At 38.3% G+C, this 18184-nt stretch overlaps 2 protein-coding genes and 1 long non-coding RNA gene across 6 annotated transcripts in view; 2 read left to right on the top strand and 1 right to left on the bottom strand.

Moving 5' to 3' along the window:
- Positions 1-4041, top strand: part of NCBP1 (nuclear cap binding protein subunit 1) — a 44043-nt gene extending 40002 nt beyond the window's left edge. For 2 of the 4 annotated variants that reach the window (XR_188013.5, XR_011649513.1), the window contains exons 22-24: positions 588-701; positions 2027-2229; positions 3986-4041. Coding sequence is in view for 2 of the 4 variants with exons in the window: in XM_004453962.5 (XP_004454019.1) it covers positions 588-701; positions 2027-2140 (228 nt within the window). In the remaining 2 variants the exon portion in view is untranslated. Of the gene's footprint in view, positions 1-587; positions 702-2026 lie in introns of all 4 variants that reach the window. The other 2 variants (XM_004453962.5, XM_004453961.4) reach the window with 1 other exon arrangement.
- Positions 44-18184, bottom strand: part of XPA (XPA, DNA damage recognition and repair factor) — a 32803-nt gene continuing 14662 nt past the window's right edge. Inside the window, exons 4-6 of the mRNA XM_004453959.4 lie at positions 16632-16797; positions 14214-14331; positions 44-6064 (exon numbers count right to left, since the gene is read on the bottom strand). Of these exons, the coding sequence (XP_004454016.1) occupies positions 5916-6064; positions 14214-14331; positions 16632-16797 (433 nt within the window). The 3' untranslated portion in view covers positions 44-5915. The remainder of the gene's footprint in view (positions 6065-14213; positions 14332-16631; positions 16798-18184) is intronic.
- Positions 9333-13211, top strand: LOC139439526 (uncharacterized). Its single transcript, XR_011649514.1, has 2 exons — positions 9333-10052; positions 11015-13211. It is a non-coding gene; the product is annotated as an uncharacterized lncRNA (long non-coding RNA).

The following is an 18184-nucleotide window of genomic DNA, read 5'->3' as shown; positions in this document are numbered from 1 at the left end:
GTATATTGGCTTGGGACATGGACAGGTGAAAGGAAACCATACATTTCTTTAGTTTTTAAGACAAGATTATTTTAATCATAAAAGTAATGCATGCTCATGTATAAAAGAGTTTACACAAAATTATACAAAGATTTAGGTCACCCGGAAGTTTACCACTGAGGTCCACCATGTTTGCCTTTGAATCCTGTTATTTACTTAGCATTCTTGCGTGAGCCTTCTCCATGCTGAAAGGTTTTTTGATGTTTTCGTTAACTGTCTGTCTCGTGTCCCTGCTGTTGAGCACTTTGGTGATGGTTTTCCTCCCAGGTGAACATATCGGTGCATAGATTCCCATTCACATTTCTGATTACTTCCTTGGAATTGATGCCAAAAATTACTAGGAGTAATTCATTTAGACATTAAGGGTCTTTATGTATTGCCAGAAAAGATGTACTAACTCAAATTATCACCAATTTACTTTTCTAGATCGACATATTTAATGAATTATGAAAGTTTGGAATACCAGCCACAAAGTTTCATGAATGAGATTGTTTCTGAAGCATAGAATTCTCCCTGTAATATTTCTTTAACCTTGTCCTCCTTTGCAGCGTTTCATTATGATCTTAACTGAACACTTGGTACGATGTGAGACTGATGGGACCAGTGTGCTAACACCGTGGTTTAAGAACTGTATAGAGAGGCTCCAGCAGATCTTCTTACAGGTACATGGGGAATGGGCTAGATAATAAACATCACAACTCTCAGCCATGGTGATTTTCCATTTAAAAAAATCATTGTCAAATCTCTAGGAGGTTGTGCAGTACCAATACACTCCTCTACTTCGTGCCCATCGATCCCTGCCATTGCTCATCAGAACATTTAGACCTCAGTAATTTTCTATCACTGGCACCTAATTGCCATTTTATACGCTAGCGAGCCTAGCTGTAATATAAAATATAGAGAAAAAATGCTAAAGGAACAGCAGGTGGATTTATAAGTCTTTAAAATCTAACGTTCAGGTAAGGGTACCCGCAGAAGCGAGGGAAGTTCCCTGAGGTCTTTATACAGAGACAAAATGCAAGGACTCCCCTCAGCTAGATGTACATGAAAGCTATGGAGGAAAGCAGAATGAATTCTTTGTATCTTTAGGCACTAACCCCAAAATCCATATTTGTTTGTTCCAGAAAAAAAGTAATTAGAACATAAGTCATTTTTAAAAAAAGAAAAGAAAAAAGTTAAATTGATTCTTTAAGCCTCCAAAATTAGAATTAGCTCTAGTCTTTGGGTATTGCCAATTTAAAAGCTTTAACAGCCCCTGGTCCTGGTGGATCTCTTGAGTATGTTCAAGTCTATGGAAGGGATTATTTTATTTTCTGATACTTTTTTCTACTTAGGCTCAATAGGGTAAGTCACTGATTTTCAATATAACAGATGACTATTGTAAAAATAAAAAATTAGAGGTTTGGGTTTCTTGTTCTCTGAAAGACGTAATAGAATTTCACAATGATCTTCTTTTGCAAAGAGATATTTTAAGGCTCTAACCAAAACATGGGGGGAAGGGTGGTTCAAAAATATTTTTTCTCATGTGTCAGAGATCATGGCTTAACCTTAACTAAGGCAGTTGTGCTTTTCCTATATGTAACATAAACTATTTTTGCTGCCTTGCCTTCTGTCATTCTTAACCTTCCTGGGTGGTTCCACGGCTGGGCTGCTATGAAAGGCCCCAATGCTATGCCCCTAATGCAGGGAGAGGCCCGGCTGCGCCCAGGCTCTAATTGTGGTGGCAGCTGCCACACTGCCTGGAGTTCTGAACTGGAGTTTTAAAGTTACTGAACATCCTTTGTTCTTGTTCCCCTCTATACTGTCTTCATGCCAGAGCTTTTCAGGGGCCTGTTATTCCTACCGACATGAACGGCAATTTTTTTTTTCTGCCCTTTCCCGTAATTCCTCTTGGTGGGTGGGCTGCCCAGGGAAATGTGCTATGAGCTTGCTGGTGTGTCTTTCTCCTGACCTAACCCTCACTCCCACCTCCTTTCTGTGTCTACAGCATCATCAAATAATCCAGCAGTACATGGTGACCCTGGAGAACCTTCTCTTCACTGCTGAATTAGACCCTCACATCTTGGCTGTGTTCCAGCAGTTCTGTGCCCTACAGGCCTAAGGATCTTTTTTCCCTCATGTCGAGATTTTTTTAAAATACTTAAAACAATTTGTCTTAATTTTGGCAGTTTGAATGCTTGCTTTCTTGTAGTATCCTTTCACTTATTAAAGGAAACAAAGGGGGAGGATGACAGGCGGACGAACTCAGTGAGCTGTAATTGTCCCTACCCCTAAAAGCAAATGACTTCCTAATGACAGTAACATGGCCTGACCATAGGATGTTGTATATGTGACAGATACAACTTTGCTGTGATTCATTTGATATTTTCTCTCCTTGAGGCACACGCACAAAAATAACTGATATGAGGTATGTGAAACACTAGAGATCAAGCTTACAACGTAGTTTGTAGAACTGATGGATTTATTACTAAGTAGTGTAGCTTAGTATTAACAGCTCCATGGCTGAAATAAAACTAAAAGTATGCTTTTTAAACTTTGGTATTTCATGATTTATCATGTCTGCTTTAAAATTGGCGATTTCTTACTGAAGGTTACTTATCTCCACTTGAAATTTCCAAAATATTTTTCTTAAGTACTATCTTATTTACTAGCTTTCTAGAAGAATCTATTTATTAGTATGTAAAATTTGACTACCTAGAGCAGCAGTTCCCCAAATTTGCCTGAATGTTAGAATCACCTGAGAATCTCTAAAAAATTACTTTAAAAATTAAATCATAATTTCTGGGACAGACACCAGGGACTGTCAGGGTCCGCAGGTGAGCTGAGTGTGCAGACAAGTCTGGGAACCACTATCCAAGAACATTTGGTCATTTCCTCCAGCCTCAGAGAGGGTTATACAGTGTGTTACCGGTTGAAGTGGAACTAGAAGTAGCTAGACTGGCTGAAACTATACTTGGAATTTGATGTGGGCTTGGGTTTTGTTCCTGTGAAATCTGGTTCAAATTACTACCAATTCCTGAGCCTGTTTCCTTCCTACATGGTATTGAAGCTTATATAAGGTAAAAATGCTTTGTAAAATAATATACAAGTATGAGGGGTTATATGACATCCCAAATATATTTAAGACTTCTGGACTTCTCTCATTAAGCCTTAGAAAAATGTACCCATAGACCCACAATTTCTGGTAGGTTTTTGTATGCTTCCAATATAGGCATCTTTTTATCATAAGCTTCTTGTCCGTTAATCATTTCCCATATTGACATGTCCCTTTGGTTTGCCATTCATTTAGTGGCTACCATTTAGTGGCCACTCAAAATGTGGGAATTCCTAAAATTATTTAAGGAATACCATTTAAGGCAAGAAATAATTGTTCACAAGATCAAGACTGCATGGCCAGGTTATTAGCAGAAAGGACTAAACCCAAGTTCTTGGCTAAATGTTCTTTTACTTTTATTGTCCTTCCTTCCCACTGCTAAGCACAGTACAAACTACTTATCTATTTAGAAATGATTCTTATCCTTGAAAGTCAGCAACTTTTTAGCTGACTTTAAACTGCTTTGTCATACTGCAGGGGTTGGCTAATTACACTTGATCCGTATCTAGAGGGATTTGGAAGTTTTTAATAGTTGCTTCTAACAGCTGTCCCTGGTGTATGTCACACACAGCTGCTTCCCTGCTCTGCCCCAGTCTGGCAGATCATTGAATCTAGGTGAATGGAAAAATTTAAATAGGGACTGAATTTTGAGGAAATAAAGGTGTGAGAGCAAACACTGAACAGTTGTTTTCTCCAATAATGAAGTTCACACAGACAAAAGGATGATATGTTGCTGTACATCCCACCTTTGCAGTAAATCAATTCTCTGTTCTGTTGTACTGACACCATTTAACATGCTTTTGTTGAAGCAATCATGTACTCTATTTTCCTTGATTCCAAATTCCCCTCCAGGAATTATTCATGATGACAGTTCAAATGAAGATAAAGTTTTTTGGTTTTCCTGGAAATAATTTAGCGTGATTTGTATAACTTACTAATCTATAATTTTACCTGAAAGTGAAAGGTGAGGAAAGAGCTTGTGCCAGCCTGGGTAGAGCCAATTTGGTTGTCAGTGATACCACGATGGTCTTAAATGGATGAAGGTAAAGAGTGATTGGTGGGGGAGCGGATGAAGCTCAAGTGATTGAGTGCCTGCTTCCCATATTCGAGGTCCCAGGTTTGATCACCCGGTACCTTCTGAAAAACCAAACGAAAAAAAAAACACAACTTTCATTGGGGAGCAGATGAGCTCCATGGTTGAGTGCCTGCTTCCCCTGTGTGAGTCCTGGTTCAGACTGAGAACACACCTCAGCCAGGCAGAACTGCAACCATCCTGGCCTGGATGACGTATGTTCTCAGTAACTGGTGGCTACCAGGCACCTGATGCTGCAGAGTTACCTATTTAATCCTCACAGCAGGCCTGTGAAAACAGAACTATTAAGATAAAAACAGATCCCTGCAGTAACTTCAGCCCAGGGTCCAGAGCTAATAAGTAGACCCTGAACCTGGGTCCTTAAAGCCCAAACCCCTAATTCTCTTGCTGTCAAGCTGGACACTCTTTCGTCCCAGGAAAATCTTGCTGCCTATTCAGTATCAATTTTTGAGCTATATATCTATAATATGGTATATAGAGAAAAATCTACATTTGAAAAATATATTTCAGAAATTGAAACAATTGGTAATTATAGTCTCAAACTTAATTTGGAGGATTTGACTTGTTTTGATTTTTGTTTTTCTCCAAGCATAGTCTCTATGGCTGGTCTAGAAAAAAAGATAAAAATTAAAATCTTTTTATTTGTAGCAGCAGGATAAAGAGTCATTTACAAGAACAACTTGAACATAGCCAATTTATCTTAACTTGCACTTGCATTTGTTTTTATCAAAACAAATGCAGAGGCCCAGTAGCCAAGCCCTAGGACCATTGTAGATCCTCTTGCTAGCTATAACTACTTTGTAATCCTTTTTAGAAGATTTGGGAAAATCAGCAGCTAACCTTGATGCAGATGCCTGGAATGCAGTAAGAAGTACTAAATCAGCACAGAGTAAGGTTTCTTCCTTCCCACCTGTGAGGCTCAGCACCTGCCTGGCACACGGTAGGTGCTCAGTAAACATGCATGGCAGTTAGGATCAACTTGTCGTCAGCACCTCCTCCAACCAACAGCCAGGTCGTCTGCCTTCCAGACAGCACTTCCATTCTCTTCCAGGCTGGAAAGAGCTGCTGACATGTTGTTAGGGCGTAGTATTAGGGCCCAAGGACACAGAACACACACAGACCCCGACAACTCATTGTTCCTGCTGTTGGCTGGGACTTCTGCCAGCAGTAGTTCTCCACACTCCCCAAAGTCCTGGGGACAGAGAAAGCCTAGAGGATCTGACCCAGTCTCTGGGGTATGGGGTCTTCCACTGTCCCTGCTTGTTTCTTGGGATAGGACCCCAGTAGAGACAGCTTTTGCCCTTATTTAAAGTTTTTCTTTCTACCCCACCAGTCTAGGGTCTGCCATGATCTTTTGTTCCCTCAATTTGTAGCTCTATTTAACTCCATTTTTGGACCTACTTTACTGCTTAGCTCCCTCTCCCTGTTGTAGAAAAAAAGACCCAACATTCTGCTCAAAACCAAGCCCATGGGACCTTAACTGAAACTTGCTCTTTTGCCATGACATACAGACATATTACTGAGGCAGTATTTAGGCAATGTTTCATCTATTCCTCCATGCAATGTCCATGTTTTGGTGAATTTTGAATCGAATTTGAAATTGTTTTGAGTTCCCTACTCCCTAGGACCAATCTAAATTTTCTTTATTTAAATATAAAATACTATAAAACCAGGTCACTGAGCTAAAAATCACATCTTCTCATATGTCAGTTCATGGCCACATACAGTACAAGTCCTGCGGTACATGTCGTCTTCGAGGCTTGCTTCTGGTCCATATTCATGTTGATGAGCACCTGTTTCCCTTTTCCACACACTGCTTCTTACTGCTCGCCTCAATTCTAAGAAAAATGTAAAAATCAATTTTCAGGACTGTTGAACTCCAAAATCCGTCAGGTTTTCAACCATAGTTATATAAACAGTAAGTATTTAAGCCATAAAGGGGTTTAAATAGCTGCCTTAATTTTGTAGCAAATCAAAACTGCTCATACAAATTTGGCAGACTTACTTTCTCAGTACCTGGCCAGCGTGACCTGTGGAATCCTTCACACCATGGAAAGGGTGAAATGGAGATTCAGGATGGGATGTGTGCGTTAGAGGGACAGCAAAAGGGAACTGAATTCTGAAGTGAGGGGAGATGAGTAATGGAACAGGTTAGGTTCAGGCAGCTAACTACAGAAAATAGGCTGCCACAGCAGGAAAGGGGTAGCTGGATGGCTGGAGAAGAACATTTCTACATTCTGTGGAAGTTGGGAGCTAATCTAAGAGGCAAGTCAAGCTTTGCAAAAAATAACTAAAAAGCCAAGAGCTCTACCCCTGCTTATGTTTCACTGCAGAAAGCTCATTCACTTGACACATCTATTAAGTTCTTTATCCCGTAAATTTACAGCACTATTTTAGGAGAGGGATTGCTAATAATTATTGCAAAGCACAACCTAAATACAAGAGTCAAAAAATATTAAGAGCTAGAAATAATTGTAGAGTTTTTGTTTTTATTTTACTTCGTTTTATTTTGCAGGTAGGGCAAGGGTAGCTTGTGAAGCCAGGTCATCTATTCTGATGGTTGGAGCTTTTTCCATCGCATCATATTAAAATGTCTTAGAAGAGAGTTACATGGGTACTTTGAAAAGCAATTAAGTCAATCACATTTTAAAAGTTCATACGGTATAATTACCTGAAGAAGCCATATACTAAGCTGATACTTTCTCAATTTCTAGTTTCATGAGTAAAAGCAACACTAATTGTTTACATGTCTATTCCAACCAATGCACCATCCAGCCCAGCACTCTTAATGGCACCAAGCTAGCTAAGGGAGAGGATGACAGCTGTCATCCCTAATCTCAACCATAAAAATCAACATACACCAATAATCACACATTTTCCTGAATTCATTTTAGATCTGTGATTGACAGCAATATCAAAATAATCCTTGAGTATTTTATGCCATCCCTGTTACTTTGTGAGGATAAGCAAATACACATAGGGCTGTGTAACAGGCACTGTTCCTAAGCACAAAGAGCTCACTGATGGCAGAGGCACAGCCTAGCTCCAGTCCGTGTTCTAAAAAACTGAACTGTGCTGCCTTTGTCATACCTCCAGTAGGAAAAACACTTCCTTTTAAATTACTTTCAAACTTCAATATATACATCTCTAGGGAGATGGTTTCCAAGCGGAGGAGGAAATCATGTTCCTCTAAACTCTGATCTGTACTCATACTGAAGAACCCTGATTTGTCAAGTCATATCTGGAATGCTCTAACCCTTTACTACTTTACCTGAGGACAATCTTCTAAATAAAAAATAAGTCACATGCTGATCCGAACTGCACAATTGCCTCATGATTTCAGATAATGGCAGGAAGATGTGTACTGTTTTATTTTCAAGCTTGTTCTGAAATAAGGTATCCTGACCACTTTGTTTCACTTCCCCAGTGAGAAAGTCAAAGTTTCACTGCAGCCCACTAACCTCTCTTATCTAATCTGAGCATTAAATATACTTTGGGAGAGAGGTAAGAAAAAGTGATTTTTTAAAATTATTATTAGATCTTTCAGTTATTCTAGCAAGATGTAATATTTACTAGACATTCCTGGAAAAATGTGTGCCAGAAAGGAAGTACTAAAAAAACTGTCTTTTACTTGCCCTTCCCTTCCAAATCAGTCCTAAAGCCATTAATTAGAGCAAGTAAAGTAGGCATCTGTAGATGTGGTGAGCCCAAGAAATGTGAGGAGGGCCTTCACAAGAAAGAAGGCATATAGGAAATTAATTACCTGCACGGGCAATGATCAAATAACTATGATGATAACAGGAGCCAGGCTTCTCACCGTCAAAGAAAAGAATTACAAGTAAGGGAGAAAACTAGCATGAACCTTGATATTTTGTATTAGACTTGCATGTATCTGGGAGAACTTAAGATTTTTAATTACACATACATATATATATATACACACACAAACATACACCCACCCTCACAGACATAGAAATAAAAATATACATGTGTTTTGTACTAGAAAAGTAAGGAAGTGCTTAAAAAATGATGACATGTCAGAAGGACACGGGAGCTAGTTGGGACTCTCATTGACCAAATCTTAAGACAATCTGAGTATCAAAATAATTAAGGAGTTAGCCGTTAGAATTAAGTGAGCTAAAAGTGTAATGTTTCCATAACTTATTGAGCTATCTTGTTCTGTTATTTTTGTGAATTTGAAATAAAGTTAATTTTAAAAATTAAGGGCAGAAATTAATTATAAGCTATTCAAAATGAATTAGTGAATGCATACCAATAATAAGTAAATGGGAAAGGAATGCTGGAGAATGCTGACTTCCAACTGGTTAAATGTGGAGTGAGTGCTGAGTCTAGAAAATAATTTTGCAGCCATCATAGTAAAGATTGGTTCCACAAGAATCATCAAATCTAGGGAGAAGTGTTGACAAGGAGCAGGTTATTTGCAACGTCTTATGATTTTTTCCTTGTCAAAAATTATCACTAGAGGGGGCAGATGAAATATCATGTGCCATCGGGTGTGTGTTGCCCCAAGAAAGGTAACTCACTGTCTGAAATGCACAACCTGCCCCCTAACCATCAGGAAACACGAGACAAGCCCCAAGCAAGAAAACACGTTAGTTCTAAAATGGAGGGGACACACACACATACATAGACTGTCCTTCAAAATGTCACTATCATAAAAGACAAAGGCTGTGGAAATATTGCAAAATAAAGGAGTTTAGGAAACTTGATATTTAAATCCAATACCTTAACCTACGCTGGATCTAAACAACAACATAATTGGGCTAACGGACAAAAATAGAATAGGGACTATATAAAAATATATCAGTGTTAAATTCACTGAAGTTAATAACTATATCCCTATTCTTAGGAACCATACACTAGTATTTAGGTTTAGGACCATGGTGTGTGCAACTTAGTCTCAAACAGTTGAAGAGAATAGAGTGTGTGTGTGTGTGTGTATAAAGAGAACAAGCAAAATGTTAGTAGATACATCTGGGTAAAAGACGTAAGGATGTTCTTTGTACTATTCTTATCCTTGCAATTTTCTATAAGTTTGAAACTATTTCCAAATAAAGTTTGTGTTGTCTTTTTTTTTAAAAAAAGGGACAGGTGCTAGCTTGAAGGGGCTTCTGCTGGCCATATGTGGGACAATTTGAACATCAAAACGAATATTGACAGGAATGGACTGTAACATACTCATTTGAGAATAAGAATTCACGAGTCCCACTGATACTTAAATCAAACCTTTTAGAAGGGGAGGGAAATCTCTTCTTTCCAAAAGAAGCCAAATAACTACAAGGAATGACAGAATCAATCAATCACCATTTACATCTACCATAATAAAAAATGACTCAGGCAAGAATCCCTGTGTGCTAAAACCAGTGAGCAAAATAAGGAATAATATGCTCACATACAGAGTAACGTCACGGATTTCATAATTACAAAGTTTACAATGGAGGAATCTGGCAGACACGGCCTTAATAAGCAAACCACCTCACCTCTTTTGAGGGACACTGATGTCCTATGTCTCCATGCAACACATCAAGATAAATAAAAAATACTCAGCCGGAATCTAAACATGGGGAAATGAGCTGCTGACAAACCCAAACTGAGGAATATTCTGCAAAATCAGTTGGCGTGGACTCTTCCAAACCATCACTGTCATGAAACAAAAAGGCTGGGAATCTAGATTAAAGGAGACTAAAGATAAATGCGTGCTCCTTGATTGGCCTCTGGATCCAAGAACAAAAAAGCCCTAAAAGACACTGAATCAACTGGGGAAAGTTAACTGTGGACTGTACAGTGGAGAACAGCATTACTATGGTAAGTCTCTTGAGTGTGGTCATTGTTTTTTTGGTTATGTAGTAGTATGCCATTGTTTTTAGAAGATACATGCTGAAGTATTTTTAAGAATCATGGAGTCTGCAAGTAACTCTTAAATGGTTCAGCAAAATATATGTGTGTGTGTATGTGTATGAGAGAAGTATGGCAGGAAGTCAACATGTAATGAATGAAATATTTTTCCCAAATAAATACTATACAACAGTTTTCAGGAAAGGAGAAGTTAATTGGTTATTGCTGAGAAGGAGAGAGGGGCTTTAGAAGAGTGGGGAAACAGGAGAAACAGACCCTAAGGACACATGGGGTGAACTGTGCCAAGCAGCACTAAGGCCTAACTGAAGCTGGAGAACAAAATAGTACTTGTGCCATCTTACAGCCTAGTCCCTTGGGCCTAGAATTGCACAAATGGGGAGCTGAAACCGAAGTACCAACTCTTCTGGAAATTTATAAAATGTTCTTAGTAACCAGTCACTACTGATACCTTCAGGAATGGCTTATACTTTTAACCCAAATAAGATTTTCCTTAAATCCTTGTTTCAACAAAAAGCTCATTTATGCCACTCTAAAACTATTCTATTTGGATATGTTAATTTTATAAAACGGATAACCCATATTTGAAGAAGCCCAAGCTGCTTGCAAGTTAACCTTAATAAAGAACTAGCAGAGGGAGACCAGAACTTCCAAATCTCAATGGCAGGACAGCAAACAAATCAGAAGGAAGAGAATAACATGTGAGCCTTTGATCTTTATTTTCTCTTCCATAAACAAGCAGTTTAGGATGAGAAGCCCCCAAACAATCATAAGTATAACCTTGGCCCAAGATGTAAAATGTCCACAAACTTAGAATGGCCTGAAAATGGGATTTTCTTACCCACCTTTTTTTTTTTTTTTGGGGGGGGGGGACATTGCATAATAACAAATAATGATTATTTTCCTTTTTATAGCTCCTTATAGACAGATAACTTCAAGAAAAACAGTAAAACTTGAAAGAAAGGCCTAAGCTCCACCTTGTTTTTGGAAAGGAGGCTTAAAAGTGCAAAACATTCTCCATATCTGCACCAATTGAATGTTCCCACCCAATATCAAGGCCAACACATACTGTATGTTCTGAAATCCTGTTAGAATGAGCAGCAGTGAAGCCATCACGTCTCCTTCTGCCATGTATCTAAGATGCCATGACAGCTTAGATTTAGTTTTGCAAAGAAAATGTTTCCTTTTACCATGTCTGTCTATATAACCTGACACTATTTATACTTGAATTGTTCTCTGCAGTAAGATCAATTCTCAAACTGCTAAAGTAGATCATATTCTAATCATATTCTAAAAGCAGGTAAATGTCATGTCTTACCTTTCCATAAAGAAGGAAACTTTGTATCAGCTTCTTTGTGGATCAAAACCAGAAGACCAAGAGGAACCAGGTTCCAATTTCTTTTCAACTAAAAAGTTTAGACTTGCTCTTACTCCTCTCTGTGCTGAGCCTTCTGAGCAAGTTGCACAGTAAGCGCCTTGTTTCTAATCTCTACAGTGTCTACTCCACTCTCAGCCCTTTGTGGCCTAGTCAGGAGGACAGGAACATCTCCACCAACCTCTAAATTAAATCAACAAGAAGCCACAATTAAAGGAGGCATCATGTGGTCCTCTCTGCGCATTCAACACCAGGAGACAGTGGAGTGATGTCTATGGAACAGAGAGAACGCTGGCATTCGTAAGCACAAGTAGGAGGAAACATTCTTAGATATATAGGGACTTGGAAAATGGACTGCTCAGGTAGCCACTAGAAAAATGTCCTCAGAACACAAGCTTTGTCCAAACATAAAGTAACTGAAATAAATCCATTCTATAGGTTCAGCTCAATGAAAAACTTCAGGGCAAATTCAAATTCTTCAAAGATGAGAAAAATCCATAGTAGTTTATCTGGTGATTAACAGCAGTAATTTATTATACTGAGGAAAATAGCCTGAAAAATACCTGTGAAAACTGCAAATCTAATAATTAAAGCCGATCTGTTCATATTAATATTTAACACGCATACTGATTATGTAATGAAATGAAACATGGTGTAATCTTTTCTACTGTTAGTCAAATTATAGGAAGTTATTCTCCATTAGATGACATTGATCAAACTACAGAAACAGTATCTAAGAAAAAATTACAGATAGTAATTTTAAGTATATTATCAGCTTACAGATAAAAGTTAGTAACTAGTACTTTTATCTATACATCATTTTCTGTATGAAAACTGTCGTAAGGAAAGTGGTTTAAGTAGCTGGGAAGGAAAAGTTGATTCAGGAAACTAGAGTTAACAAAAACCTTGGGCTAATATGCGATTAGTCTATATATATATTCTCCTCTTTCACACCTTTTAAGGTACATTTTTGTTATTTTCTTTATCCTTCAAGTCTTCCCTTCATGATAGAAGAGAGGAAGGGCTAGGGTAGAACACTGAAAAGATCAATAAAAAGCCAAATTCAAGAGAAGTCACCTTTCCAAATCCCCTCAAGTGGTCCTTGCTGGCATCCTTGGACAGCGTGATACAGCAATGGCTAATTTTGGAAAGATTTTTGAACGAAATGTTCTTCTATGGCAGAGTTTGCTAGAGGAACTCTCATACAAAGCCTAAAAGAGTATACATCTTGATTCAGGAATTGAGTCTTAAGTGACTATAATGTATACAAACATGTATATGAGGTTATCATGGTGTTATCTGTCTTGACAAAGATAAATGTTGAGGGGAAGCGGACTTGGCCCAGTGGATAGGGCGTCCACCTACCACATGGGAGGTCCGCAGTTCAAACCTCGGGCCTCCTTGACCCATGTGCAGCTGGCCCATGTGCAGTGCTGATGCGCGCAGGGAGTGCCATGCCATGCAGGGGTGTCCCCCGCGTAGGGGAGCCCCACGCGCAAGGAGTGTGCCCCATAAGGAGAGCCGCCCAGCGCAAAAGAAAGTGCAGCCTGCCCAGGAATGGCGCTGCCCACACGGAGAGCTGACACAACTAGATGACGCAACAAAAAAAGAAACAGATTCCCGTGGGACTGACAACAGAAGCGGACAAAGAAGACGCAGCACATAGATACAGAGAACAGACAACCGCGGTGGGGGGAAGGGGGAATAAATAAATAAATAAATCTTAAAAAAAAAAAGATAAATGTTCAATAGTACTTCCATTTTTATGAAAGTAAAAAGGGGGGGGAGGGTACTGTGCATACAAAAGAACTAAAAGAATGAACATTAAAATATTAATAATGGTTGTATTGGGTAGCAGAATTGTGAGATAAGAGTTCTTTGTAGTTTTCTAACTTTTGTGCCCTCCACATGCATTACTCTTTTAATGAAAAGAGGAGGGGCAGGGGGAGGGGGGGTCCCTTACAATGACAATTAACAGACAACTTACACTCAATTTTTTTTGCCCTTTTTTGTTTTTAAGACTTTTTGCTACCCCATTCATCCTCCAAAAACTTTTCTAAATTCTAAAACATAAGCAAAATTATTTATTATGGCTAGAACATTCATTTTAAAGGGGTCAATTTTAGTACTCTTGGTACATATATACATATAAATTGCAAGCTTTCTACACTTCATAGCACACCAGGACTCCTGAGGAATTCTGCAGCACAGCAGCGAGTGTGCAATAGCACCTGCCACCGGACTCGGAACCGTTACGACTGGGAGCTCACTTGTTTGCTCTTGTCTCTCCCCTGACAAATGATGACTACAGCATTAACATGAACAAAGTGCCTGGCAGACAGTTGGCCCTTGGTAAATACTGGATGGATGGACCGAGGGTGGGAGGGTGATGGACAAACGAATGCACAGATAGATGGACAAAGGAATAGACCATCAGACACAGATGGAGAGCTGGACATACAGACAAGAAAGCCTGGTTCCAGTTCCAACTCTGCCACTAGGTAACAAGCCCCTCCACCTTTCCTGGTCTTTTATATGAAAGCATGATTCACTCAAGGTGACTGCTTACATGAGTTTCAGAAATGCAGTACCATGAGGTTTGGACTGAGCCTCAAACGCTAACCTAATGAGCGTTCTCCTGATCTCAGTGATCTATCTCAAACAGAAAGAACTTAGCTAGAGGCTTTTTGTGAAGCAATAAAACATAGCCCTTCATGATACACAATGTAGCCACTTACCTTTTACTTTTTTATCAAACTTCTTCTGTTTCATTTTTTCTCGGTTTTCCTTTCGAACTTCCTTTGCTTCTTCTAATGCTTCCTGACTACCCCAAACTTCAAGAGACCTCTTCACCACCTACAACCCAGAATCCAAATTGAAATTCGTTGTGATTAAGTCCACAGGTACCAAATAATGATCAAACTCATGTATAAATTTATAACTATTTGACAATTATGATTTTAAATATTAATAACTGGAACTCTAATAAAACCTCTACTAAATCTAAGAAACCTTCAATAAATATATGCTGAATTAGAATATAAATAGAAAAGCTGTCCTCTGGCTATATCATTTATTTCTGCATGAATCAACACTTAGAAGTACATGTCGTCAGTGGGCTTGGTAAGTTTTGGCAGGCTCACCAAACACCTATGTGCCAACTAACCAGCCGCACGAGCTCTCTAATATGGGTCATCTCCAAAGTCTCCCACCACAGGCAATCACCAGCCACTGCTACTCTTCTGTGACTGGAGGCAATAAGCATTTCTGATCTTTAAAAGATGAATTTTTAAAAGACTCTGGTAGTTGAAGGACCCAAAAATAGTCTGTTCACATTAAAAGGCTTGAAATTAAATAAGTTTATACTTTATAATATTATTTTGCAAAAGAGTATTCATACACTAAGAATTATGCTCAGGATACCTCTTACAGTATGTTAAGGGGACCAAAATACAAAGTAGCCAAACTCAAATTTCTTAATTTAATATACTGGTATTTCATGAATTCCAAGGCATCATATTTTCCCACAATTTAACATCCCTGAAAATGCATAATCAGTGTGCTGAATGATACTTTAGCAACTACCAGTCAAAAAGTGGTTCAGAAAAACTGGACTCTGAATGTAAAGCAGCTTAGGAATACTTTAATCAATCTACTGCACCTGCATTTTCCTATTTATGTATGTACAAGTGTGCTCTATGGCAGAAAACTATTTCAGAAAGTATAAATAAAAGCACCAAGTGGTAAAGCATTGGGTCTGTTTAATTAGAAGCATGTTTTCATTTTTTAATGGTACATAAAATAATGGCAAATCCTATCATCAATAATGTCTTATAATGAAATTCAGTATGTTTGTTTCACAACATGGCCTCTTAAATTTGAAGATACACGATTTCTAGTACATTCCAATTCGAACTGTGCTTTAAAGCAGTGCCTCCCAATCCTTTTCATACAATGTCACAAAAAGAACATAATATTATTTGTACCACATTTGTATGGGAGGCTGGTGGTGACTCAAAGCAACAGGCCTAGTTGCTCCAGCAGGCTGAGGTGCTAAGCAAATGACTATCTTAGGACACCTGTAACCCATGTGCAGCAAGTAGCACAACAGTTGAGAAGATCTGCTCTAAGATTTACTAGAGTTACATGGATACTTGACAGGGTTCCAAATGGCTATTTCCCAAGTAAAGTCAGATTTTAGGGATTTGTGACATTTCTGAGGGGGGTAGGGGGTGGTAAGATTTTAATATTTGCAAGGGAAATGGGATCTGATTCTTAACATGAATTTTTTTATAAACTTTCTTAACTGTATTCCTAATATCAAGGGCCACACTAAAAAGCAAAATAAGAAAATACTGTTATTAAATTTTTAGAAAAACAAAATTTACCTAAACTGACTCAAGAAGAAATAGAGGATCTTAATAACCATAAGAGTGAAGAGAATAAATCCATAATCAAAAGCCTCCAAAAAAAGAAAAGGTGCAGGATCAGATGACTTCACTGGTGAGTTTTCCAAACATTCAAAGAAGAATTAAGACCATTCCTTCTCAAATTCTTAAAAAATTGGAATTGCAAGGGGCGCTAAAAAGCTGAATCAGTCTTGAAAAGGAAGAACCAACTTGGAGGTCTTGATTCAACTTGACAATTTCAAAACTTCCTATAAGGCCACAGTTACCAAAACAGTGGGGCAGTGGCATATAAATAGACCTGCAGAACTATGAACTGGAATTGAGAGTCCCAGAAAGGAAACTCATTATCTATAGCCAACTGAATTTTGACAAGGTGCCTAGTACACTAAATGGGAAAAACAGTCTCAAGCAGAACTGAGTACCATTAAGCAGTAACTCTTTTCCCCTCACCCCTCAGTCTACAGTAGCCTATAACCTAGAACCTACTATCTGTCTCTATGAATTTGCTTATTCTAGGTATTCATACAAGCAAGAATATACAATATCTGCCTTTTGGTATCTGGCTTATTTCACTCTACAAGATGTCTTTAAAAAAAAAAGATTATTACATATGACTGTCACATACAAAACAAGAAAAGGAAAAGGATCTTTTAATTCTCTGTAAGCAAAATATGAACTGATGACAATGAATTAACTGCTAAAACTTCACTGCCAGTTTGAAATGAATAAATAAAACTTATTAGAGACCTGTAGTTTTAAGTAGAGTTTCATGTCACCCCATTGTGAATGATGAGGATTCTTCTTCACAATAAACTTAAGAGCTGGTTCTCTCTTTTCTAAATCACAGTCTTTCAGAAGGTATTCTTGTTTTGCTTCTGTTTTGGTTATAAGCTTGTGTTTATCATCAGCATCTCTAAAAATAGTTAAGACAATTGCATAAATTAATTTTTAAAAACAAACACTACACAGAGAGCAGACAATGGGAGGAATGGGGAGAGGGGTAGAAAAATAAAATAAATTTTTAAAAAAACAAAAACACTTATGTTTTCAAATCGTCCAGCAACCTTAGGGCATGCACACCAAAGGGGACATATAAAATTAAAAGCACAAAAAAATCCTAACAGAACAATAGTTATCTTTTACTTATTCTGAAAAGTTAATGTTATATTAGCAGCAGCTCCATATCATTTAACAATTTAAAAATTTCTTGTCCACTTATTTAAAGTCCCCTTTATTCAACAAAGGACTGAAATGACTTATAAGAACAGAGCAAATATAAATGAGCAAAGACTCAATAAGAAAGAATATATAAATTAAAGTCTAAAGCCAAAATGGGCAGGAAATAAGGTGAATATAAATATGCATGATTCAACCAGCTAACACAGGGAAATTTCCAGATGACTCCAAGGTAAAAATGGAGACAGAGTCAAATTGTAGTTCTTCCCATTCATTTGTTCTCCAAGTGCATGCCAGGTAATGTTAGAGGCTCTGTGGATACAGGATAGAAAACAAAGCCCCATTCTCATGAAGCTTACAAGCTAGTTGGGAGAATAAAGTCAAACAAATTCAACAATGGAGGTAAGAGTCATAAGGAAATATAAAGAATGGTAAAGGAATAGGAAATTTCAGAGCGCATGGGTAACCTGAGAAGGCAACTAATGAGGGGACATTTGAGCAAAGCCCTTAGGGAATCAAGAGAGCATTCTGGATAGCTAGAGAAAGGACACTGCTAGCAGAGGGAAGAAAAATGCGAAGACTCTGGGGCAGGATAGTGCTTTGCAACTGGTGCTCACAGCCAAATGGGCCAGTGTGAGCAGAACACAGTAAGTGATGGCAAGTGAGTAGTGAAAGAAAGTCAGAGATGGGCAGGGGGCCTTGAAAGCAATGATGACGCCTGGATTTTACTCTAAACAGGGTTAAAAACCCTTTAAAAGTTTTGAGTAAAAAAAAAAAAAAGTAAGTTTTGAGCAGAAGAGTGATATGATCTGGTTTATATTAAAAAGGACCACTTGGCTGCTATATGGGGAAAAGAAAAGCCAGGACCAGTTAGAACACTACTGCAGTGGTCCAGGCAAGAGCTGGTGACGGCCTAAACTAAGGAAGTGGTGGAAGAGAAGGGGAGAAATGGACAGATTCAGGAAAGGATGTGAACACAGAGCCAAATGGATTTGGAATTAAACATATGATAGTAGAGAAATAGCCAATGAATGAGGCTGACCTTGACAGAAATGGTGAACCCTGGAAAAAAAAAGCAGGAACAGTCAGGGATGGGAGAAATCACTGTTACGAGCAGAGGACTA

The sequence above is a fragment of the Dasypus novemcinctus genome, chromosome 8, assembly GCF_030445035.2.
Source record: "Dasypus novemcinctus isolate mDasNov1 chromosome 8, mDasNov1.1.hap2, whole genome shotgun sequence".
Taxonomy (NCBI): domain Eukaryota; kingdom Metazoa; phylum Chordata; class Mammalia; order Cingulata; family Dasypodidae; genus Dasypus; species Dasypus novemcinctus.
This window is presented reverse-complemented; position numbering and strand designations above follow the sequence as displayed.